Source organism: Ictidomys tridecemlineatus, chromosome 3 (genome assembly GCF_052094955.1).
Source record: "Ictidomys tridecemlineatus isolate mIctTri1 chromosome 3, mIctTri1.hap1, whole genome shotgun sequence".
Classification (NCBI taxonomy): Eukaryota; Metazoa; Chordata; class Mammalia; order Rodentia; family Sciuridae; genus Ictidomys; species Ictidomys tridecemlineatus.
This window is the reverse complement of record NC_135479.1, coordinates 138,765,674-138,790,091: the sequence shown is the minus strand read 5'-3', so window position 1 is coordinate 138,790,091 and position 24,418 is coordinate 138,765,674. Positions and strand designations below refer to the sequence as shown.

At 33.5% G+C, this 24,418-nt stretch overlaps 1 protein-coding gene across 5 annotated transcripts in view; it reads left to right on the top strand.

The window, feature by feature from the left end:
• Atp13a3 (ATPase 13A3) overlaps window positions 1–24,418 on the top strand; it is a 75,815-nt gene that overhangs the window by 27,129 nt on the left and 24,268 nt on the right. For all 5 annotated transcript variants that reach the window (XM_078043890.1, XM_078043891.1, XM_078043888.1 and 2 more), the window contains 19 exons: window positions 803–872; window positions 2,341–2,475; window positions 3,090–3,162; window positions 5,204–5,335; window positions 6,642–6,821; window positions 6,973–7,130; window positions 8,021–8,209; window positions 11,621–11,682; window positions 14,202–14,352; window positions 16,878–16,994; window positions 17,562–17,579; window positions 17,672–17,825; window positions 17,920–18,040; window positions 20,689–20,813; window positions 22,476–22,651; window positions 22,962–23,084; window positions 23,162–23,241; window positions 24,043–24,085; window positions 24,176–24,285. In XM_078043890.1, coding sequence (XP_077900016.1) covers window positions 803–872; window positions 2,341–2,475; window positions 3,090–3,162; window positions 5,204–5,335; window positions 6,642–6,821; window positions 6,973–7,130; window positions 8,021–8,209; window positions 11,621–11,682; window positions 14,202–14,352; window positions 16,878–16,994; window positions 17,562–17,579; window positions 17,672–17,825; window positions 17,920–18,040; window positions 20,689–20,813; window positions 22,476–22,651; window positions 22,962–23,084; window positions 23,162–23,241; window positions 24,043–24,085; window positions 24,176–24,285 — 2,217 coding nt within the window. The remainder of the gene's footprint in view (window positions 1–802; window positions 873–2,340; window positions 2,476–3,089; window positions 3,163–5,203; window positions 5,336–6,641; window positions 6,822–6,972; window positions 7,131–8,020; window positions 8,210–11,620; window positions 11,683–14,201; window positions 14,353–16,877; window positions 16,995–17,561; window positions 17,580–17,671; window positions 17,826–17,919; window positions 18,041–20,688; window positions 20,814–22,475; window positions 22,652–22,961; window positions 23,085–23,161; window positions 23,242–24,042; window positions 24,086–24,175; window positions 24,286–24,418) is intronic.

The following is a 24,418-nucleotide window of genomic DNA, read 5'->3' as shown; positions in this document are numbered from 1 at the left end:
ATATAAAATAGTGGTGTATCTTGTAAAAGGATAACATCTTAGATTTTCTGAAATATATTTTCAGATTCACACAAGGAAAATTTGTAAAATGAGAGTTCTACTCTTTCATGTTATTAAAGCAGGAAATATACATATTGTATGTTTTATACTTATATTTGTGAAGTATGCATATTGCTTATTTTAGATAAATGCCATTTTCAGATTCTAATAGAAATTTTATTGTATTTGTGTAGCATTTTTTTTCAAAGAGTTGGAACAAAAAAAATCAGTCAGACTTACACTTTCCTATAAAATGCAGAATTATTATATAGAAGGTACCATAAGGAATTATCTAAAAGGATTTAAGGAACATTTTAAAAATATTTTTTCCTTATAAGTCAAATGTACAGTGTTTTGAAATAAATACTCAGTACAATATTCTTATTAGAGGAATAATATAGGATTCCTTAAATTTATTAATCTCTTGTAAAACTGAATTGTAATTCAAACTTTGTTAACATCTGTTGCCTTCAAGGATGGAGATCCTTTTGATTATTGACTAGTGGGATTATTATCAACTCACATGTAAGATTTGAATAATGAAATGAAACAGTATAAGTTATCCAGGATTGACGTCTTTGATTTAAATACAGTAGGTAGAGAATTTTTTTCATAGAGAATTTTAATTGTAGAAGCATGTTTTTTAAAAACATAAATTTAAGAACAGTCTGTGGTTTGAATCTTATCTATTGCAATCTTTCCTAAATTATACTGTTATTTCATGATACAGTGTAATACTATTAATTCTATTTTCCTGTTACAGAAAATTGCTTTATGGTGTAAATGAAATTACTGTGAAAGTGCCTTCTGTTTTCAAGCTTCTAATTAAAGAGGTAAGACCGTATAGAACTCAATATTTGTGATCAGTGAATTTGTCTATTAAGAAAGAGTCACAATTAAGCAATAGAATATTCTTGGTTTCTGTTTGCTAACTTTGCTTGCCATTTTACAATGGAAAAACCTTGGCAGAGAAGAATTTGGGGTATGAATTTTTTATTTTGTTTAATTCTGTTTTTATTGGTTTTTTAAATTTTCAAAAAGTTGCACATGTAAATCTTTTCCTATGTTACAGATGTAATACCTTTCTTCCTTTTTAAGAAAAAATTGTCTGTTTTCTTTATGGTATTTCATGGTACATTATTGGAGACTAAGCATTGTACTAGAACTTTGAAAATCAGCACATGACATGTATGATGCTTGATCTTGAGGAACTTGCACTGTATTCTGGGAAGAACCATGTTAGTGGTTATTGTGATGAGGGTTTGTTTGTGCCATTAGAAGCATGAATAAAAGATAATGGGCATGTCAAGGCAGGGTTACAGACTAACCAGCAGAGGAAGACTTGCCTTCCCTATTTTTTTCTGTCTTTTTTACTTTGAAAGCATTTTCTCTGCTGTTTTTTTATCTACAAAATTAGAATAAGTTCTTTCTAAATATCTCATGGTTTTGAGTAAAGTAGAACTGTATATATGAAAGTGCTTTAAAAAGTGTAGAATCAGTGTTAAGACACCAGAGAGGTTATTAATGAAATTGATAAAATACCATGAAATTTGGTTAAATGAATTTTATTGTCAGGGCTCCCTTATTTTTATTCAGGATTTAATCCTTAATTTCCTTTAAGAAATAAGAATAGTTTAACCAATATCTCCTATTTGTTTTCCCTTTGAACTTTGACCTTTTGACATGAGTAGATTTGTTCCATTTGATAAAAGTTTTGTATCTTTACAAATACTGAAAGGCTGCTTCCATTATTTTCTTTCTTTTTTTAATAATAATTTTTTACTTGTAGATGGGCACAATACCTTTATTTATCTTTTATTAGTCCAGAGCATATTAATTATTGAAAACAAATGTATTTTATTACTGAAGCAGAATGCAGAACAACTATTCATATACTTTAGCTTTTTCTATGCAAATCATTCAAATCAGGCCAAATTCTAGTAATTTCTTGGTAAACAAGCATACAGCCAGGCATGGTTGTATTGCATACCTATAATCCCAACTACTCAGGCTGAGGCAGGAGAATTGCAAGTTCAAAGCCAGCCTGGGCAACTTAACAAGATCCTATCTGAAAATCAAAAAGGGCTGTAAACATATCTCTGGTAAAAGAGTCTCTGGGTTGGTTTAATTCCCAGTTCAGAAAGAAAGAAAGAACATACTAATATACTGCCCTACTCTTTAGAGTAATACATGTTGCCCTAGGCTACTACAGAGTTTATATCTAGTTAAGGTCGAGAATCTACATGGTTGTAAATATGTCATTCAATTTACCTTTCAAAAAAAAATATATTTTTTTTTTAGGTTCTCAATCCATTTTACATTTTCCAGCTGTTCAGTGTTATACTGTGGAGCACTGATGAATACTATTACTATGCTCTAGCCATTGTGATTATGTCCATAGTATCAATTGTCAGCTCCCTATATTCCATTAGAAAGGTGAGTCAAAATTTATGGTTTTAGAACTATATTTGTATTTTGTGATAACTCGATAAAGGTATGGAATAGTATTTGATAACAAAATGAATACTCAATAGTCATTATTTTAGTTTAATGGATTTATAAGCCCTTGTGCTTTTTTTTTTTTTTTTTTTTTAAGGTTAGGGAAGCTAGATTTGTTTTAGAATTAGATCACCTGCCATTTGACTATGGGAAATCTAGTTGCTTGTCACAGAGTGGAATACTGAAAGGCTGGTTCCACTATTTTCTTTCTTTTTTTTATAGTTTTAGTTGTAGATGGGCACAATACCTTTATTTTATCTTTATGTGGTGCTGAGGATTGAACTCAGTGCCTCATATGTGCAAAGTAAGGTAAGTGCTCTACCACTGAGCCACCACCCCAGTCCCACCACTATTTTCAGAACTATTGCAGAGTACTTCTTTTTTTGTTTGAGAGAAAAAAGTGAATGATCCTTCAATCACTGATTCTTGACATTTTTATAAAGGTGGAGTACTACGTATTTATATTAATGTACCTTATATTTTAGCATTCTTTCTAGTGTATTTAGAAGTTGATTTATATTGGCTGTTTTAAATTTCTTTTCTTTTTTCAGCAATATGTTATGTTGCATGACATGGTGGCAGCTCACAGCACTGTGAGAGTTTCAGTTTGTAGAGTAAATGAAGGTAGGTATTTCAGGTGACAGTTAAGAATTTTTAAAAAATAATCATTAAGTGCTAAAGTGTAAAGTAAATCCAAATTATACATATACATTTGTTTTTTAAAAGAGGTAAAAATACGTGTTTAGATTCCTGAGTTTATATCTAGTTCCTTCATTTATGTAAATTTTAAATTTTCTTTTTCTACAATACAAAAAGGTAGTGTAGTGTAGGCACTATGCGCTCTAGGGATTTAGTCTTTTTGGAAAGACAGATGTTAAACAGTAACAATAAAGTGTGATAAATGTGCCAGTAATGGTGCACACTTGTAATCCCAGGGACTCGGGCTGAGGCAGGAGAATTACAAGTTTGAGGACAGCTTGGGCAGCTTAGTGAGAACTTGTTTCAAAACAAAAAGAGTGAGGCCATAGATCAGACGTAGAGTGCTTCCCTAGCATGTGTTAGGCCCTTTGTTTGATCCCTAGCAACACACACACACAAGTAACACGCATAGTGTGATAAATGCCATGATACCTAGAGGTCATTTACTGCAGGTTTCAGGGATAGCTTCTTTGAGGAAGTGGTTTTAAATGGTGACTATTTGAATTGGCCAAATAAGATGAGAAATTGGTAAAGTGAAGGACAGAGAGGGCCAGAAGAAGATTCTAAGTGCCTAAAGGCCAGAAATTGCAAATTGTGTGGTCATTATAAGAGCTGAAAGAAAATCATTGTGGCACATATAGTAAGTGGATGATGGGCAAGGCATGTTAAGGAATTTGAATTCAATCCAACAGCAAGCCATTGAAAGACTCCTTTGTGTGGTCCTAATGTTTTATGGTACACTGAAAAGAACGGAATTTTAAGTAGTGCTAAAGCTTTAAGAAAAATAAAGTCTTAATTTTATTTTTTTTTGTACCAGGGATCGAACTGTTAACCACTGAGTCACAATCCATTTGCTTTTTTATTTGGAGACAGGGTCTCGCTGAGTTGCTTAGGGCCTCTAAATTGCTGAGGCTGGCTTTGAACTTGCAATCTTTCCTTCCTCAGCCTCCTGAGCTGCTGGGATTACAGGCGTGCACCATCACACCTGCCAAAGGTCATGGTTTTAAAATAAGGCTTTTATTATAAAAAATGAATTAAATATCATTCTTTAATAGTTGTTTAATCAAAATTTAAACTATATCCTTTTTTAGAGAAGTATTTGTCATATAGACTAATATTGCAAAACAATAGTGTTTTTCCTCACCCATCTTTGTATTCAAACTAATGTCACTCTCCTGCAAACAATATTAAATCTGGAGGGCTGGGAAATGAAGAAGTAAGAGGAAGAGAGAATGCTTAAGTATTAGGTGACTCAAGAAAAACCTCTTGTCCTTTGGAAGATCTTTTAAAAAAGTGTTTAGCTAATTTAGATTTTCAAGAAAATAATACACAAGGTAAAATGTTATAATGCTTAATTTATTTAATAAATTTAGTCATATTTAAAATAATATGTAAAAAGACTAAAGAATATTGAAGGCTATGAGACATTAGGGTTATAAATAGTATAAAAAGAATACTGGAACTGTATTCAGAAATAGTCTATGGATATATCTTTCATGTGCAAATTTTCAAATGCTGTATATTTCACACACACATACCATACATAGAAGAATATTATAATAAAAATACTCTTTAAAATATGCTGAATTTTTAATGTTTTCATGTTAATAGAAATTCGAGTTTGACGTGTTTCAGTGACTCTTCTGTATAGATGCATTGTGTTTATTTTCTGAGATGGATGGATGGATATGTTATAGCTAAAATTGATCATTCACAGGTGTCATGAATGTTAAAGTGTAAACACAGGCACTTGTCATCGCCTGTACACAGTTTATCCTGTCAGGAGACAAATTGACACACCCATGCTTTGTTGGTTTAATCCTATTTCTCAAAACATTGAATTTATGAGTATTTTTGTGTTAACACTAAGATCAAGAGACCTTTGAATGGATCATTGATTTGTTTGCCCTGCTTTTATTTCAAGTTTAAGGATATTCTTTTCAGATTTTTCTTTCTTAAAATTCAGAAATAGAAGAGATATTTTCTACGGACCTTGTGCCAGGAGATGTGATGGTCATTCCTTTAAATGGGACAGTCATGCCTTGTGATGCAGTACTTATTAATGGTACTTGCATTGTAAATGAAAGCATGTTAACAGGTGAGTTAAACCAAACCAGTAAAATTGTATCAATCGTTTATAACTGATACTAACATTAAATAGTTAACTGTTTAAATTTTTAAAATTAACTGTCATGTATATCTTTTACTCATAAATGTGCATAGACCAAATTCTGCAAAATACTTAGCTGTGATCCTAAATAACCATGCTGGTATTGGGTACGTGTGTTGGCCTGTCTCTTGCTATTTTTTTAAATATTTATTTTTTAGTTTTAGGTGCACACTTTATTTTACATTTGTGTGGTGCTGAGGATCAAATCCAGTGCCTCATGCATGCTAGACAAGCACTTTACCACTGAGCCACATCCCAGCCCCATCTCTTGCTATTTTTTGACATAAGGAAATGGTTTATAGTAAGGAAAGAAGAAAAGTCCTTCGCCTACAGAAAACATAACATATTTGCCTCCCTGTTTGTTTTGTAAAAAATGGGAATACATAATGATTTATATTTATGCTAAACTGGGGAAACGTAGACTTTTAAAAAAGTAGACTACCTCCAGACCATAATCTGGAGATAGATATTTATATCTTTTTAAATATGTGAATGTAGTCAGTTTGACAAGAAGATGTTTCCTATATAACCTTAGGAAACTAGAGTTTTGTATTAAAATACACAATCACATATACGCTTTAATATACAGTGCCTCCTTTGAACCAAATGATATAAATGGTACAGAGAACTAAATTTTGAAAAGAATTTGGCTGTTAGTGATTGCTTGGGATAACCCCCAAACTCCTTATTTTTATCTCCTTTGCCCAGATGCCTTTTCTTTATGTGTGTGTGTGTGTGTGTGTGTGTGTGTGTGTGTGTGTGTGTGTGTGTGTGTGTGAGAGAGAGAGTGTGTGTGTGTGTGTGTGTGTGTGTGTGTGTGTGTGTGTGTGTAGGGGTTGGCTAGCCGTGGGTATTCATATTATAGGGTATTTGAGGTAACAGTGCTTTCTAGTTCCATTGTTAGGGGTATAAGAACAGGTGCTAGGGTATTGCAACTACTCTGGTCATCTTCAAAATTATTTGAAACTCGATAGCACTATCATTTCCAAATATAGACATATACTACCTTTTAGTCACAGATCTCTTTCTGGAATTTGTATGGAAGACAAAACTTCATATCTAGGTGACAAAGTTCAGAGAAAAAGGCTAATTAATTCAGCTGTAATTCTTAACAACTATTGTAAGCAGTACTCTAGTATTTATAGTATTTCACAATTTAAGGTTTTTATGTTTGGTACTAATTCTGTGTGTGCTTTCATTTAATTTAATAATTTGTGATTTTTTTTTTAAATAGGAGAAAGTGTTCCAGTGACAAAGACTAATTTGCCAAATCCTTCAGTGGATATAAAAGGAATGGGTGAGGAAATATATAGTCCAGAAACACATAAACGACACACTTTGTTTTGTGGGACGACTGTTATTCAGACTCGTTTCTACACTGGAGAGCTCGTCAAAGCCATAGTAGTTCGAACAGGTAGAAAATACATCTCTTGCATATTTTAGCATGTTTGATACCTGTTGAATGTTTAAAAAGATATTCTGTTCTGGGAGATGATTGTTATTTCTGTATAGAAAATGTAAGTAATTTTAATTTCTTTTTCTTTTTTTTTTTCCGTGGGGGAAAGGATTTAGTACTTCCAAAGGACAGCTTGTTCGTTCCATATTGTATCCCAAACCAACTGATTTTAAACTCTACAGAGATGCCTACTTGTTTCTGCTGTGTCTTGTGGCAGTGGCTGGCATTGGGTTCATCTACACGATTATCAATAGCATTTTAAATGAGGTATGTATGAGGGCTCTTACTAGGGTTGATCCTTAACTATTTACCACATGTGACTGTTGAGAATTTTGAAATGTGACTAGTAAGACTGAGGAACTAAATTTTTAAGCTAATTTAAAGAAGACATATGAACCTAATAGTTATTGTATTACAAAGAACAAATATAGGATATTTCTGTCATAGCATTCAGGGTTTTTTTTTTTCTTTCGTTGTTTTTTTTTTTTTTGATGACTCTGGGTTAGATGGGCTTTTACTTGCCTTTTTTTTTTTTTTTTTTTTTTGAGCAGGGAGGCGCTAGGGATTGAATGCAGGGCTTTGTGCCATGTAAAGCAAGCACTCTACCAAATGAACTATGTCCCCAGTCCCTCTTGCCTATTTGTGACTTTAAAAAAGAAAAAAGAAAAAAAAGCCATATAAACCAAAACTTTATTTTTTATCTTTGGGATAGAATATACAGAATAAATTTATTTTTTGAACATTTAATTGAAAGGACCTTGTAAGATCTCTTTTTTTTCCCTGGTAGAGACTGGGTCAGTATGGCGCTTACCGGATGAACTATATATGGCAGATGTTTGTTGAACTTGTTTTAGAAGTGTGCCTTGTGAAAAATGTAGGAGTATAAAAATATAACTGTCAGAAGTTTCCTGTAGCTGGGATTTTACAGTTCTCTTGACCATTCATTGAGTTTCTATTTTGTAGAATCTCTGAAGGAAGAAAAATTAGATATCATAATAGATGTGTATATGTATGTATAAGTATACATATATACACTTGTAGCTACACACATGCTTATATATCAAATTAAAAATGTTTACAGACTTACTGAATAAATATCCACATTAATTTGGTAAATATTTAATATGGGGGTTTGACAGTTTTTGTTTCATTTGTAGGAAGAAGTTGGGGTAATAATTATAGAGTCTCTTGATATCATTACAATTACTGTGCCACCTGCACTTCCTGCTGCAATGACTGCTGGTATTGTGTATGCTCAGAGAAGACTGAAAAATGTTGGTATTTTCTGTATCAGTCCCCAACGGATAAATATATGTGGACAGCTGAATCTTGTTTGTTTTGACAAGGTTGGTTCAGTTTCATAATTGTTCTCAAAGGTTACTGGGTAGCTTTTAAATATTTAGATTGCTTTCATTTTTCTTTGTCAACAAATTTACAGTCGTTTTTTTAATGTTTCTAATTTTCCTCTTTCTCAGTTTGTTTACTTATATATCTTTTTTTTAATATTTTTTAGTTTTAGGTTTACACAATTTCCTTCCTTCCTTCCTTCCTTCCTTCCTTCCTTCCTTCCTTCCTTCCTTCCTTCCTTCCTTCCTTCCTTCCTTCCTTCCTTCCTTCCCTTCCTTCCCTTCCTTCCTTCCCTCCCTTCCTTCCTTCCCTCCCTTCCTTCCCTTCCTTCCTTCCCTCCCTTCCCTTCCTTTCTTCTCTTCCTTCCCTTCCTTCCCTTCCTTCCGTCCTTCCTTCCTTGATGGAACCCAGCACCCGTGCATGCCAGGCGAGCGCGCTATTGCTTGAGCCACATCCCCAGCCCTACACATCTTTTTTATATTTTTTTATTTTCTCAATTTTTAAAGCTTTGGGATGTTACTTATTTGCTCAAATCTGCAATTGATTAAGTGCATTCCGTATTATGCCTTGTTCTGTGGTAATAAGTAAGCTGGGCACAGTGGCATGCACTTTTAGTTCCAGTGCTTTGGACAACATCTGAGACAGGGCTCTCCTAAGTCCACAAGTTTGAGGTCAGCTTTGGCAACATAGCAAGAACCTGTCTCAAACAAAAATAATAGTAAAAAAGGTTCAAATATAGTAGCAATAAGTGTAAAAATTATGTGAACTTTGTATTTTTAGGTAGTCTTAATTTAACAGAATAGGCTCCATAGACACATTTGCTATGATTTTTTTTTTATTTGCTCATAAGTATATGTGTTTAATGTTGCTCTAATTTTGAGTACATGTTGCAAAATTATGAAGGTCAGAAATTTTATGAAAATAACAAATTGTGTACTTTTGTGAGATATGTTTTCTCTTAATGTTTCTCTCTATTTTTTTTTTTTTGGTACCAGGGATTGAACCCAGTGGCGCTTAACTACCGAACCACATTCGTAGCCCTTATTTACTTATAGATTATATTTTATTATACACACCCATTTATTATATTTGGAGACAGGCTTCAGTAAGTTTCTGAGGCTAGCTTTGAACTTGCGATCCCAATCCTCCCGCCTCAGCCTACCTAGCTGCTAGGATTACAGGTGTGTGCCACCATGCGTGGCCTATTTCTCCACTCTTGAAGGGAAGTTAGGTATTGCTGAAAGATTAAACTAGAAAACCTTTCTTCAAACTGTTCTAGGTAACTGGTAAAAGAATTTGATTTTTTGAGCACTTTATTTTCAGACATGAGAAATGCATGTTTTACTTAACACCAAAAACCCCCAAATAACCCAATCAATAAATGGGCAAAGGAACTGAGCAGGCACGTCACAGAAAGAAGAAGAAACGTGATTAGTCAACAAATATATGAAAAATATCTAACCTCTCTAACAGAGAAATGCAAATTAAAACTACATTGGGATTCTATCTCATTCTAGTCAGGCAATTATCAAGAATGCAACTAACAATAAATGCTGGCAAGGATGTGGGGAAAATGTACATTCATACATTGCTGGTGGGACTGCAGATTGGTGCAACCACTCTGGAAAGCAGTATGGACAGTCCTCAGAAAACTTGGAATGAAACCACTATTTGACTCAGTTATCCCAATATCCTCACTTTATACCCAAAGGACTTAAAATCAGCACACTACAGTGATGCTGCCACATCGTGTTTATAGTACCTCAATTCACAATAGCTGAACTATGGAATCAGCCTAGGTGCCCTTCAACAGATGAATGGTCAAAGAAAATGTGGTACATTTACATAATCAAATGCTATTCAGCCATAAAAAAATTAAGTTATGGCATTTACTGGTAAATAGATGGAACTGGAAACTATCATGCTAAGTGAAATAAATCAATCCCAAAGAACCAAAGACTGAATGTTTTCTCTGATATGTGGACACTAAATCACATTAAGGTGGCGAGGGTAGGAAAGAATAGAACTACTTTGGATTAGACAAAGGATGAAGAGAAGGTAGAAGGAATGGGAATAGGAAGTAGAAAGAAATCAGACATTACTTTCCTATGTGCTCATATAAATACATGACCAGTGAATATAATTCCACATCATGTATAACCAGAAGAATGAGAAGTTAAACTCCTTATGTGTATGATAAGCCAAATATATTCTGCTGTCATCTATAATTAATAAGAACAAATTATGTACTGTATGACTAATGTTATTCTACAACATGTACAATCAGAATAATGAGAAACTATGCTCCATTTACGTATGTTATATAAAAGTGCAAACATGTTTTCTGTTTCTCATGTATAACTAGAACAAATTTTAAAAATTAAAAAAAGTATGGTTTGAAAAATTAAAAGGTTATATACACCCATCACTTATTTATCTCTTCAAAAAATTTGTTTATGCTGTGTGTGTGTGTGTGTGTGTGTGTGTGTGTGTAAGAGTGCTGGGGATTAAAACCTAGGAGCTCACAAGCATGTATAAGTACATGCTCTACCATTGAGCTGTACCCCAGCTCTTGGAATCTTTTGTATTAAAGAAGTTAGTTAATAGATGCAAAAGTGGAGAAAAGATACAGGTATAATAAGCTCTCATCTACTTATTAAGAGTTATCAGCATTTTGTCTCTTACCCCACCTATTTTCTCCTTGTGAAGGAGGCAGCATCAGACATTGTAACATAACATCTACACCAGTAATTACCTACATATGTCTGGAAAATAAGATGCTTAAAAAAAAAAGTCATTACCACACCACCTCTATCACACTTTTAAAGTTTAACAGTTCTTAAGTTTTGTCTAATATCCATTTATATTCAGATTTCATTGCCTATCTCAAAAATGTCTCATATTTAAAGGTGGGATTTTTGTTTTGCGTTGGTTACATAACTAATCTTTGCCTTTCTTTCTCCCTCAACCTTAATCATTTTGTTGAAGAAACCAGGTCATTACATCTGGACTTAACTTCTTCCCCCAATACCATTTAACTTACTTCTCTGGACTCCCTATACCCTAAGCCATCTCAGCATTATAGGTATTGTTTACTGACTAATACATTGATTGGTACATTCTTTTTATAATATAAGCACATAAACATGATTGTTCAGATATGTCCACTTCGCTCCTACATGGTAGGGCCATATACTGACTACTGTTCTGAACCTTGCTTCCTATTTTAACCCTTTGTCCTAGAGACATTCTCTGTTAGTAATTGGTGATCTTTCCTGTTCTTTTCTTTCAGATTCTTTATAGTACTCCATTGTGTATATGTAGCATAGTTTTTAATGATATGTGTGTGCATTTTCTTATTTCTTGAGGTATAATCATTACTTTGTGCATATGTGCTCTTTTTATTTTAGACTGGAACGCTTACTGAAGATGGTTTAGATCTCTGGGGGATTCAACGAGTAGAAAATGCCAGGTAAATATCAGCTGGATTTGATAGTTTATTAGTTAATTTTTCATATTTTAGCACATGCAGCATTCAGTTATATAATAAAATGAGACAACTGCATAACTGAACAGTTATCATTTTGCCATATTTACTTTAGATCTTTACTTTTATTGTGTGTGGGGGGGTGGGTATAAGGGATTGAACCCAGGGGTACTCAATCAGTGAGCCATAATCCTAGCCTGTTTTATTTAGAAAAAGGGTCTAGCTGAGTTGTTAAGGGCCTTGCTAACTTGCTGAGGCTGTCTTTGAACTTGTGATCCTCCTGCCTCAGCCTCCTTAGCCAATGGGGACTATAGGCATGCACCACTGTGCCTGGCTATATTTACTTTTAAAAGATTAAAATATTAAAGAAATTGTGTAGAAATTAGAGTCCCACTCTCCCTTTCCCTGTTGCTACTACCATTCTTAAATTATTTTTATTTTTGTATATTTTATATTTTTATTACCTACATAATCTGAATAAACATACATGAGTGGAATGCTGTGTTTTTGCAGCTTTTTCTGCCTTTTAGATTGTTTTTAATATTTATTCATGTTGATATGTAGATCTAATTTATTAATTTGAATCAAATTATTCTGATATATAATTAAACATAATGTCTGTTCTACTAAGACAATATCATTTTTTCTCCTTGCACTTTAACCATAATACTACAATTAAAATTCTTGGACACAGCTTGTGACATGTGACTGAGTCTACATAAGCAGATCCTTGTAGGTGGTAGCCTGGATTTGGCTTCAGCTGTGCTACCAGATATTGCCTGTTCTCTGCCTGGTGATGGTAGTTCTTATTTATACTCTCCCTCAATAAAGAAGATTACACTCTCCCCGTTGCTGCATATCCTTGCTTAAGTTTAGTTTTGTTGGACTTGTAATTTTAGCTGAATGAACAGATATGAAATGGATATTTATTATTACTTTATTTACATTCTTCTCATTACTTACAAAGTTAAGCATCTTCATATTTTTGGGGAGGAGAGTCATTTGTCATTCTCTTTGTTACCTATTTATAACTTTTTGTGTGGTTATTCTTTTCCTTATTGTTAGAAGGCATTTGTATTTTCTGGGTTTTATATTAATTTTTTTAGTACTGTGCATTGCACATTCCCTTAGGCTCATCTATTTACTTTTTTTTTGAAGCTCAGAAGTTCTAGTACTATAGTTGTGCTCATATCATTTTTTAATCCCCTTAGAAATCTTCCAGATTTGGGTTTATATATTTTGGCAGACTGTATTATTTGGTTATGTAATTTTAAGAGTTGTATCTTCTTGCTTGTTTATCTCAGTAACACACATTACCTTAAATTCTATTTCGTTTAATATTTATGTAGCTACACACAGCTTTCTTTTGCCTAACACTTGCCTAAAATATCTTTCTCCATCTGTTTGCTTTTCAGTCATTGTGTTTGATGTACTTATTGTTATCGATTTACATATAAATATATTTAGATATATTTGAAATTATTTCTACTATCCTTCATCCCAAGTTATATGCATATTTTTTTATTTTCTCCTATTTCACTCATTTTCTCGGAATTTATGCATCCTTATCTTTACTGCTGGTTCTTAATTTCTTTTTTCATTTCTGCCTTCTGAAAACCCAGACAATAGATTACTTTTATCCTGCTTATTCCTCTCCTTTCTTAAGTATATTTATTACATAGTGTTTTATGATTTTGATTTTATAAAGTCTGCATGTTTAGATTTGCCATCTTACAAAGTTTCATTCCTCTGGATTAAGTTATCATTTTATGCAACTACATTCGTGGATTTTATTTCATTGTCACTCTTGAATGATTGTGTAACTATACAGGTATCTAGGTTGTCATTTCTATTTTCTCATCATTTTGAAGGTGTTACTTCATTTCTCCTGACACTTTTGTTTTGTATGTGGCTATAGCTTTGTTTCCTATTCCTGTATTATATTAAAATCTAAGTCCTTGGAGTATAGAGATGGCTTCCTCCCTCACGGGCCACAGCATCAGCTCATGTGCACAACCTTCCGCTTTTCCTTTCCCTCTTTTTCTGGCACTTGGAACACTTCCCTTTCTTAGGAGATCAGTTTTGGATTTAAAAGTTTGTCTCTCTTTCTCCAGCCCCTGCACTGGGGCTCAAACTCATGTATCCCCAACCCTTTATATTTTTTTTGAGTCAGGGTCTCACTAAGTTACTTAGGCTGGCTTTGAACTTGCAGTTGTCCTGCCTCAGCCTCCTGAGTCACTGGGATTACAAATGTGTTCCACTGTGCCCAGCTTGGATTTAAAAGGGTTTTGTTTTTGTTTTGTTTTTTTTAAGTGAAGTCTTGCTGTTTTGACCAGGCTGATCTCAGATTTGTGATCCTCCTGCCTGAGCTTCTCAAGTAGCTGAGATAATAGGCATGTGCCACCTTACCTGGCTTGAAAGTAATACAAAACTGAAATTGCCTGTTAGAATATTGTCTTGAGTCTAGGGATTTATGAACCTAATTCAGTGTATTTTCTGTTTAGATTTCTTTTACCAGAAGAAAATGTTTGCAATGAAATGTTGGTAAAATCTCAGTTTGTTGCTTGTATGGCTACCTGTCATTCACTTACAAAAATTGAAGGAATGCTTTCTGGTGATCCACTTGATTTAAAAATGTTTGAAGCCATTGGATGGGTAAGTTCAACATTTTAAAATATAAGTAACTTCAAAAAACTTATATTAAAAATAAATTACTCTGCAGTAGGATTATTTCTGTTGGTAGTTTTGATAACAGTCTATCTTAAAACTGTAAAAAAGAATCAACTATGAAATTTCTAATATTGGAGAAATATTTCTAATTGAATGAAAAGTATCTGTTTCAGCTGAATTAACACATTTAAATACCTTTAATAGAGGCTGATCACTTAGGCTGTGTTTAATGTTTATAAAGTAATTCAGGTATGTGTAGCTGGTGCAAGTATGTTAGAAGTCAATAAGGAGGACCTTAAATGAGTCAGTAGGATGACTTCAGACCTCAATTTCTTGGCATTTTTCAGTTTCCTTCTGTTTTGCCTCTGGTAATTTTAATTTGTAAGTACTTATGGTTGTTACACTTTGACAGCATTCACTTCTTGTTTTTTTTTTTGGGGGGGGGGACTGTGGATTGAACCCAGGGGGTGTTTAATTAACCACAGTCTTGGTAAGGTGCTAAGTAAGGGTCTTGCTAAGTTGCTGAGGCTGGCTTTGAAGCCTCCAAGTTGCTGGGATTATAGTCGTGTACCACTGCATTCAGCTACAGCATCCACTTCTTTTATAGGTGCAATAATAGTATTTTAAAGATCCTTTCTAGCTTCTGAGTTATTCATTTTGTCTGGGAACATTTCCCCTGTTCCCCCTTTGTTTGTTTTTGGTTTTTATTATTCAACTGGATGTTACTTTGCTATTCAAGTTTGAAGGTGTGATTTGATAATTCTGGGCAGTTGCAGTCAGATTTTTATTTTTGCCCATATGTCTCTTTTAAATCAGTTTTTATTAATCAGTATTTGAGTTTGCCTTTTGTTTACTATCTGAAATCTGCTCCAGCTCCTTCTTTGTTTTCTTTTTGTTGTTGTTTTTGTATTTTGTTAACATTTTGAAAGGGAGGGAGGTGGATGATACATACTCTGTCTGCCATCATTGAAAGTTCACAGTAAGTACTCTTCAGATTTAATTCCTGAAGAGACGCCTCACTTTATTTATAGAGAGAGAAGCAAAATGAGTTGATTTATCTTTTTTGTTCTTTAATGCTTTTCTCCAGTAAATGGGTTTTCAGTAGATTTAGTGTTCAATGTTTGATCTTTTGAAAATTTGTATAAATAAGTAAATTTGCATAATAGCATTTTTGTAGACCCTGAGATGTTTTGATACTTGACTTGATAAGATCTTATATATCAGTTGATGGTTTCATATTGCCAGGCACGAATGATCCTTGTAATTAATGTCATAAAAGTTACATCCCAATTCCAGAGACTTTAACATGTAGAGAGAAATAGAATTATATAAGATTGGTTAATTGGTCACAGTTTTCCTCATTTTTTCACTGATAAATCACTTCAATTATAGTCAAATTAGTGTGTTGTTTCTCTTGAAAACAAGTTTAATATAGGGTCTTGTTTGAGTTAATTTATTTATTTGATGTTGGGGATCAAATCCAGGGCCTTGAGCATAGTAGGCACATATTCTACAATTGAACTATATACCCCCATTTGAATTTTTTTTTTTAACTAAGGAAAATGTTTTTAAAGTAAATTTCAAGGGATTAAGGTAGTACTAGCCTAACAAGAAATGTTCATACTAAAACTCTAAACTCATTTTGGTGCCTTAGTCTGTTCTCTACCTGTTTTATTAACTATATCTGTGAGCTCCATATACTGTGGAATCTTCTCCTGTTGGAGGAAAGGAGTCCTTAGGAGCCGCAAGAACTCTATTTTCACAGAGCTATTACCTAAACCCAGTAGGTTACAGGAGCAAAATGAGAGATGTTTTTCTCATTTCTATTCTCAACTTCAAACCTTGTGTCTCCCTTATATCATGTGTTGCTAGGTATCTAACTAGTTCTCTTTGTATTTTGTTTTACTAATGTGAGATAACAGGTTTTTTTTTTTAATTGACTGAAAATGGCCATTAATTCCATTTAAAAATGTATTCAATGAACTGAATTTTATGAAGTGATATAGTGAATTGCCGCAGTCTGGCTGGGCACAAAATCACGAGCCACTCACAGCTTTGTAGATTCAAACAGCAATTCTTTATTCCCGAACTCACACCGGCCCTCTACAAACACGTTCTGGGGGAAATCCATGTTCTTCTCATTCTTCTCCAAAATTCACGTACTCCACCAGGCTTTGAATCCCAAATACTTTCTGAATCCCACAGAACTCAAGGATCGGGTGTGCCTGAGGCAGCAGGGTACACCTTAAACCTGGAACCGCCCTAAACCCAAGGAGCGGGATACTCCCTAAAACCTGATCCACCCTAAACCCGATCCGCCCTGGTCCTTGAGCAGGGTCACCTTACTCAAGCATACATGCAATGTCACTGCAAATGACTGAGTCTAAGACAAGTCCATTTCTACAATGGAGAGTCCTTCCTCTAAGCAACATGGGGTACGCTGTCAAGGAAATTTCGATGCGTCATTCCTACTTGGCAATGGCTCTCAGCAGTGAATATTTTCCTTCCAGATTCTGGAAGAAGCAACGGAAGAAGAAACAGCACTTCATAATCGAATTATGCCCACTGTGGTTCGTCCTCCTAAACAACTGCTTCCTGAATCTACACCTGCAGGAAACCAAGAAATGGTGCGAAATTACTTAATGCTGGATAGTACTATTGATGCATCCTTAACGTTTAATTGTCATTTTGAAATCTTGCTAGAAGAGGGAGTCAGATGTCTTTCTCCTATGCAGACATCTATGTTTTAGTTGATTTATCAAACTATACCTTTGGTGTGCTATGTGCATTCTTTATAAAATGTTGAGGTTTAATTCTCATGCCATTACTTTTCTTTCCTGTATAGTGAGCAGCTTTTAGTGTCTTATGACTTACGTACATGATCATTAATCCTTTAAAATTACATCTGTATACCTAGAATTTCATGAAAAGAATATTTAAGTAATGCCTTAATGAAAAAAATTTTTAAGTGATTTTTTTAATTTTCCCTTGTAGCATTTAATGTTTTAATATTTCTAGGATACTAGAATATTTGAAAATTTTCAAGAACATAATAGTAGAGAAGGAATATCAAGTCTTGACTTTCAAATAATGAGGGATCCTTGATACTCTCCCAATGTTTGTGGATGATTAAAGTTTTTTCTAACTTGACTACATTGATTGGCTTAATCTGTACTCTTTTCTTTTGGTTTTAGGAGCTGTTTGAACTTCCAGTAAGTGAAGAACATTTATGTGTTACCTAAATGCATTTGTTTTTATTGTTAAAGAATAATAAATGCTTTGTGCATCTTTTGAAATTATATAGGCTATTTATGAGATAGGAATTGTTCGCCAGTTCCCATTTTCTTCTGCTTTGCAACGTATGAGTGTGGTTGCAAGGGTGCTAGGGGATAAGAAAATGGATGCCTACATGAAAGGAGCCCCTGAGGTCATTGCCAGTCTTTGTAAACCAGAAACCGGTAAGGAAATAACTAGGATTTGGATAAAATTCTGGTATTTCTGTAAGCTGGTATTAGTAGTGTTAACTGTGAAATTTACTTTTTCTTTTAAAAGTTCCTATTGATTTTGAGGAAGTTTTAGAAGATTATACTAAACAAGGCTTCCGTGTGATTGCTCTCGCACATCGAAAATTGGAGTCAAAACTGACATGGCATAAAGTACAGAATATTAGTAGGTAAGGTTGGACAGCTGTCCCTACAGTTTTCTCAGTAATGCATCATATATGTTTATATGTCAGTAAATACACATCTTTATTGAATGTATGCAAGTATATGCACATGTGCATTTATAATGCAGTATGGTTTGAGACGACTGAGGTAAAAGTACATTTTTTTCCAATATCTAATTTTCTTTTATTATTTTTAATAAACTTCCTTTTTTTTTTCTTTCTGTATTTTTATGTGGTGCTGAGGATCAAACCTAGTACCTCATACATGCTAGTCAGGTGCTCTACTGCTGAGCCACAATCCCAGCCTCTAATTTCCTTTTTATTTAATATTGACTTTTTGCCTATACTATTATAACATTGTATGTTTTTCTTTAAAAATGATTGAAACTACTTTAAATTTGTTAAGTATCAAGTGTTTACTGTGTGTTAGGCATGTTCTTGAAACATTGAGCAATTCTACAGAAGTTTTTTCTTACCAGATGATCTTGTTTTGCCTAGTGTTTGGATCTAAACACTAATTTGGTAAAAAGTGTCATGAGTCACAGTACCCAATACCGTTCCTCCACCCCATTTATCTCTGCCTTTGGTCAAATGGCTTTACCAACATCACATTTATTTCTATATATAAATATGGGTTTCACATTCAAGAATTGCTGCTTTTTGACCATGAGCAGTGTCACATGCCTTTAATCCTAGTGACTTAGGAGGCTGAGGCAGGAGGATTACAAGTTCAATGCCAGCCACAGCAACTTGGGGAGGCCCTAAGCAACTTAGTGACTCTGTCTCAATAAATAAAAAGGGCTGGGGATGTGGCTCAGAGGGTAAGCACCCCTGGGTTCAATGTTTAATACCCCCCCCCAAAAAAAAAAAAAAAGAATTGTTACTTTTATTATAACTGGTTAAGACCTACCCCTTGAAGATAGAGTTTTTGTTTAGGAACCTTATGGTGTGCCTAATATTTTGCAAACAGAAAGAAATGTTCATTGGTTGTCCTGGTAATCTGTATATTTGGGGGTATTCTAAGCATATGTTGGTTTTCCTGGTAATTCCATGTATTTGGGGGTATTCTAAGCATGTGTTTTTAAACAAAACAACTTCTACTTAGTGATCTGATGCGCATGTATGGGCAGGAACCACAGATGTATTATACCTCCTAATTCCTGCAAAGGGCACGTTTGTCTCTTTTTTTTTCTTTATTACTTCACCTTTTGCTGTTTTCCTCTTAAAGATTAATTGGTGAATTAGCTGTAGTTCTCTAGTTTTTCATGTTTCACAGAGCCTTCCAAGCCTGTTGTTTCTTTTGCCCAGAATGTTCTATCCCTCCCTATCAACTGTCTCTTTCTATTTCCTTTATTCTTCATCATTTAGTCACCACGACCTCTGTTTTTGCCTTCTGCCTTACAGAAATAAGCCTTTCTCATAGCTTAATCTTTTATATCTTGAACAGTACAGTCTATTAGAGGTCATGATTTCCTTAACTTGTATTATTCACAGGTGAGTTAGGAAACCAATTGAAGCCAGGAAATAGAACCTTATAGGAAACCTGGTACTGTTGACCCAATAGTTTCACATTGGTACAACTTCATACTTAAGACAATATCAGGCTTCAAAGCTTTTTCTCCTTCCTTTACTATAGAGTGTCTTTCACTTTGTTTTCTATCTGTTCTTTAATATCTTTACTGTTTATTGATATAGCATTTAGGTTGCATAAGTGTATACTCAGCTCCTTTACTATTGAATTTTTATGTAGACAAATTACTTAGCTAATTGCAAGTCTGAAATTCTAGTTGCTAACTTTAAGTCCCCTTTCCCTATTGAAAAACATTTCTATGGTATGATTTTGGTAAGATGAAATTTCTTGAGAATGTGACTGTCATTGAACAGACTTCTTCTTCATTATAACTCTGAAGTACACATTATTTTTACATATTTCTCTAGTTACATGTCATTTCCCTCACTAAGTGTCTTAAAAGTAGTCATTATTTATGCCTTTTTGTCTTTCACCTCCCAGTGATTGGCATAGTGGTGACTAGCATAGTGCTGGTGCATTCAGCTATTTGAAGACTAGCATCTTGATAATTTATCAGTATTCTCAAAGGCTCATCTCTGGATCTTGAATAGATCTCATTGTTGTACTTCTAATGGTTCTTAAATTTTCTAGGATTAAGAACTCTATTTCTTAGAAATTTTATAGTATTGAGACATAATAATGAAAATAATATCAAATGTGCTTGTGGTACAGGTTTTTTCCCTTTTTCTCTTGACATTTAAATTAGGTTATATTTTATGAAGGACAGTAAAGAATATATTTATGCTTATATTTGGATAGGATATAAAATGAACATTCCTAGACTAGTATTCCTAGTGCTAGAATAGATTATTGTTTCACAAAGATAGATTTCCAAATGTTCCTTGTTTTTCATGTTTCAAAGTGTGGAATTTTATTTCAATATTTCAAAAGTATAGTTCTTGGAAATTGTTTTCCAGGTTTAACTTTTTTTGAAATATTGAACTTAGATGCACACATGATTTATTCAGCATATAAAATGTTTTACTTTATAATTTATAGATTTTAAAATGTTTTATCAACATAAAGAGAACAACATTGTTCTCTTGACTAAACCATTATGTGTTAACACTTTTTTTTCCTGCAGAGATGCCATTGAAAACAACATGGATTTTATGGGATTAATTATAATGCAGAACAAATTAAAGCAAGAAACCCCTGCAGTACTTGAAGATTTGCATAAAGCCAACATTCGCACTGTCATGGTCACAGGTTAGACTTTGTAAAAGAACACAGAAGAAAATTGAATGTGGCTATAAAGTCCAAGTTATGTAATACTGAGGAATGATAAGTTAGTTATTAAAGTATATCATGTAGTGGCTCCATCCTACATTGTCCTGCTTCAGCTCTGAATATCTTTCCAAGGTTTAAGATAATCTTGGAGTACTCTTCTTGAGGTCTTGCAAATTCTGTTTATAAAAAGTATGATAAAATAATGAAGAAAACTATAAAATTTTCAACTTTCCTTTTTATTATTTCTTTAAATCATATATTTGTATAGCACGTAACATACCTTGCTGTATATTAGTTACTTGTAAATTAGTTTGTTAATTAGTTACTTTCTCTAGAATATGAAATTATTGAGAATTAAGAGCACGTTTTATCCATTTTGAGCTCCTTTACAATTTTCAGACCTGCAAGGTATATAGAAAATTATTAATAGATACTTGTTAGAATTAGATTTATATACATAGGTGTGTGTGCACATATATAAAATATTATCCTTACTTGAATTCATAATGACTTTCGAGGTTCATTTTGCTTTTTTGACACAATATTTGATTTTCTTTGGTGTTTTTATACTGTTGAAAATGTTACATAATTTCTATTCTTTAGCTGTGTGAAATTGTGCCAGCACTTTTCATAGTAAATAATCAGGTTTAAATTACCTTATTTTTTGGCATTTGTGTGATCAGTAAGACTTTTTGAGAAAAAACCTGAGTACATTTTTGTCTTTAACTCCCAAGATCTAATAGCATACTTCTTACTGCATGGCTTAAGATAACTAAATCTATCCGTGTTCTGAAAATTCTTAATTCTAATGTCTCCTTCAAGGCACTTTACATCTGTGTCTTCTTCTCCTTCGCCATGACAGAATGTGACTATTTCTCAAGGGCCACAGGAAGATACTCTAGGAAGTAGTCTATAGGAAATGGAGAAAGATATTTAACTCTTCAGTTCTGGTAGCAGTGGGATCCCCAAACCTTCGCCTACTTCTCCTGTCCTTGCTTCTCTTCAGTTCTTTCTTTCTTTCTCATGACGGAGAAGTTCTTTTTTACTTCTTATTACATTCTATTCCTATTACCTGTCTTAACTTTTTGTTTTGTGTAATCTTGATTTTCTATCTTATCTTTTTCTGTGATACCACCCTAGTATTCTTCCTCCTAGGATATTTCAGTGTTTATTGTGCATCTGTTGTATATTTTGCACTGTGTTGTTTGTTATGGGACACAAATAGTGTCTGGAAAAGATTGTATTTGTATTTAGAAGTTGTAAGATTTTAGCATATATGTACTTTGCATCATTTGAGGCTTCCTTAATAAGTGTGCCTATTGATTTGCTTATTTTAAAATTTCCAAGGATAGCTGGGCACAGTGGCACATGTCTATAATCCCAACAATTCTAGAGGCTAAAACAGAAGGATTGCAAATTCAAGGCCAGCCTCAGAAAGTTAATGAGTCCCTCAGCAATTTAGCCAGACCTGTGTCAAAATTAAAAATAAATAAATAAAAGACTCCCAAGGATCAAGGATGTAATCCTCATTCTTCCCAGCCCAGTCATAGCGACTCGATTTGATTCTCAGAAAATACTTGTTTGATACACATTCATGTTGTAATTTTAATCTTAATACATTGAAAATATTTCGAAAAATAGGTGACAACATGTTGACTGCTGTCTCTGTGGCCAGAGACTGTGGAATGATTCTACCTCAAGATAAAGTTATTATTGCTGAAGCATTACCTCCAAAGGATGGGAAAGTTGCCAAGATAAATTGGCATTATGCGGACTCACTAACACAGTGCGGTAATTCATCAGCAATTGACTCTGAGGTAATGTCAAAATTCTCTTTGAAAACTTGCTTATTTGAATTTAGTCTGGAAAAAGAAAAATGGTGTATTAAAACAAAACAGAACAACAATAACAAACAAAATCTAAATGAAAACAGAAACCTCAACTAACTTCCCAAAGATTCATTAGGACTGAGGAATCTCATTTTTCTTTTCTTTGAGTAAATGTTAAAGTCTTAGTATCTTAAATGAAATATATGGAATAATTTAGTTTTGGAGGCATTACATTTAACATAAGATTATGTTATTTGGTTTGGCTGTCTAAGTATTGTTCTGGATGTTTCATATACAGGCTATTCCAATTAAGTTGGTTCATGATAGCTTAGAAGATCTTCAATTGACTCGTTATCATTTTGCAATGAATGGAAAATCATTTTCAGTGATATTGGAGCATTTTCAAGACCTTGTTCCTAAGGTAAGTGATAGAAGTTTATGGACATGTTTATGATTATATTGTGAACAATATTTTTAATAAATTTTAATTTTTTCCAGTTGATGTTGCATGGCACTGTGTTTGCACGTATGGCACCTGATCAGAAGACACAATTGGTAGAAGCATTGCAAAATGTAGAGTAAGTATTGGTGGATTTTATGTTTTGGAATTTTTAAAATGGTACTTGTGGGTTTTTGGTTTTTTTTCAATAATGTTTATTACATAACAGGTTCAGCATTTTTAATCCAAAACTTCAAAACTGAAATGCTTTTTGAGGGTTCAGTAAAATTTGGAACATCTCAGATTTTGTGTTTTCAGATGAGGAATGCTCAACTGTTAAAATAATCTAAGCAGATATACCAAAATCTGAAAAACCTTGAAATCTGAAACACTTCTTATCCCAAGCATTTCAGATAAGGTATATTCAACCTTTGTATGTGTATGTACTTACATGCAAATAAATAAATGTCACCTGTAATACAGGTGGTAAGAACTTTTAAGAAAGATTCATGCTCATTTGTTTCACTAAAAGTATAGTATCTACCCTTCCTCTCTGGGTAATATCTAGGTAGAGTTCATTCATTCATTCATTCAGGTGCTCTATCTTTTTAATTTTAGTGAACAATTGTTTTAATTTTTTAAGGAAAAATGGTAGCCTATATAGAATATATAGGCACAAGTATTTTGCTCTAAAGATGAGCAAATGGAGATATTAGCTCATTTTATGACAAACAAATCTGTATCCCAGGTCCTTTCACTTTCAGGCCAATTCTACTGGCAAAGCATTGTGCCCATGTTCACTGTAATGAAAAGATTCATTAGTTTCATCCCAGAAATCTCTTAGTCTGTTAGCTTTTCATAATTCTGTATTAGAGAAATCTTATTAAGTTAAACACTCTATTTTAAGAAATTAAAATCATAAAATTGTTTTCTTTCTTAGTTACTTTGTTGGGATGTGTGGTGATGGTGCAAATGATTGTGGTGTAAGTATAGATTTTCTGATTTACTTTTGTAGTTCTTGCTGTAGCCTAAATTACATTCATAAAACTTACCAGTTTTCTTAAAACCATTAGGCTTTGAAGAGGGCACATGGAGGCATTTCCTTATCAGAGCTTGAGGCTTCGGTGGCATCTCCGTTTACCTCTAAAACTCCTAGTATTTCCTGTGTGCCAAACCTTATAAGGTAATAAAAACCGAAAATTTTTTGTATTTTGTACTACTGATAAAAAAGGGCAGATTATGATTAAAAGTAATGCCAATTTTTTAAAAATAGCACATTTGATCTGTAATTTATTAGTTATTTGTAGTTTATTAGT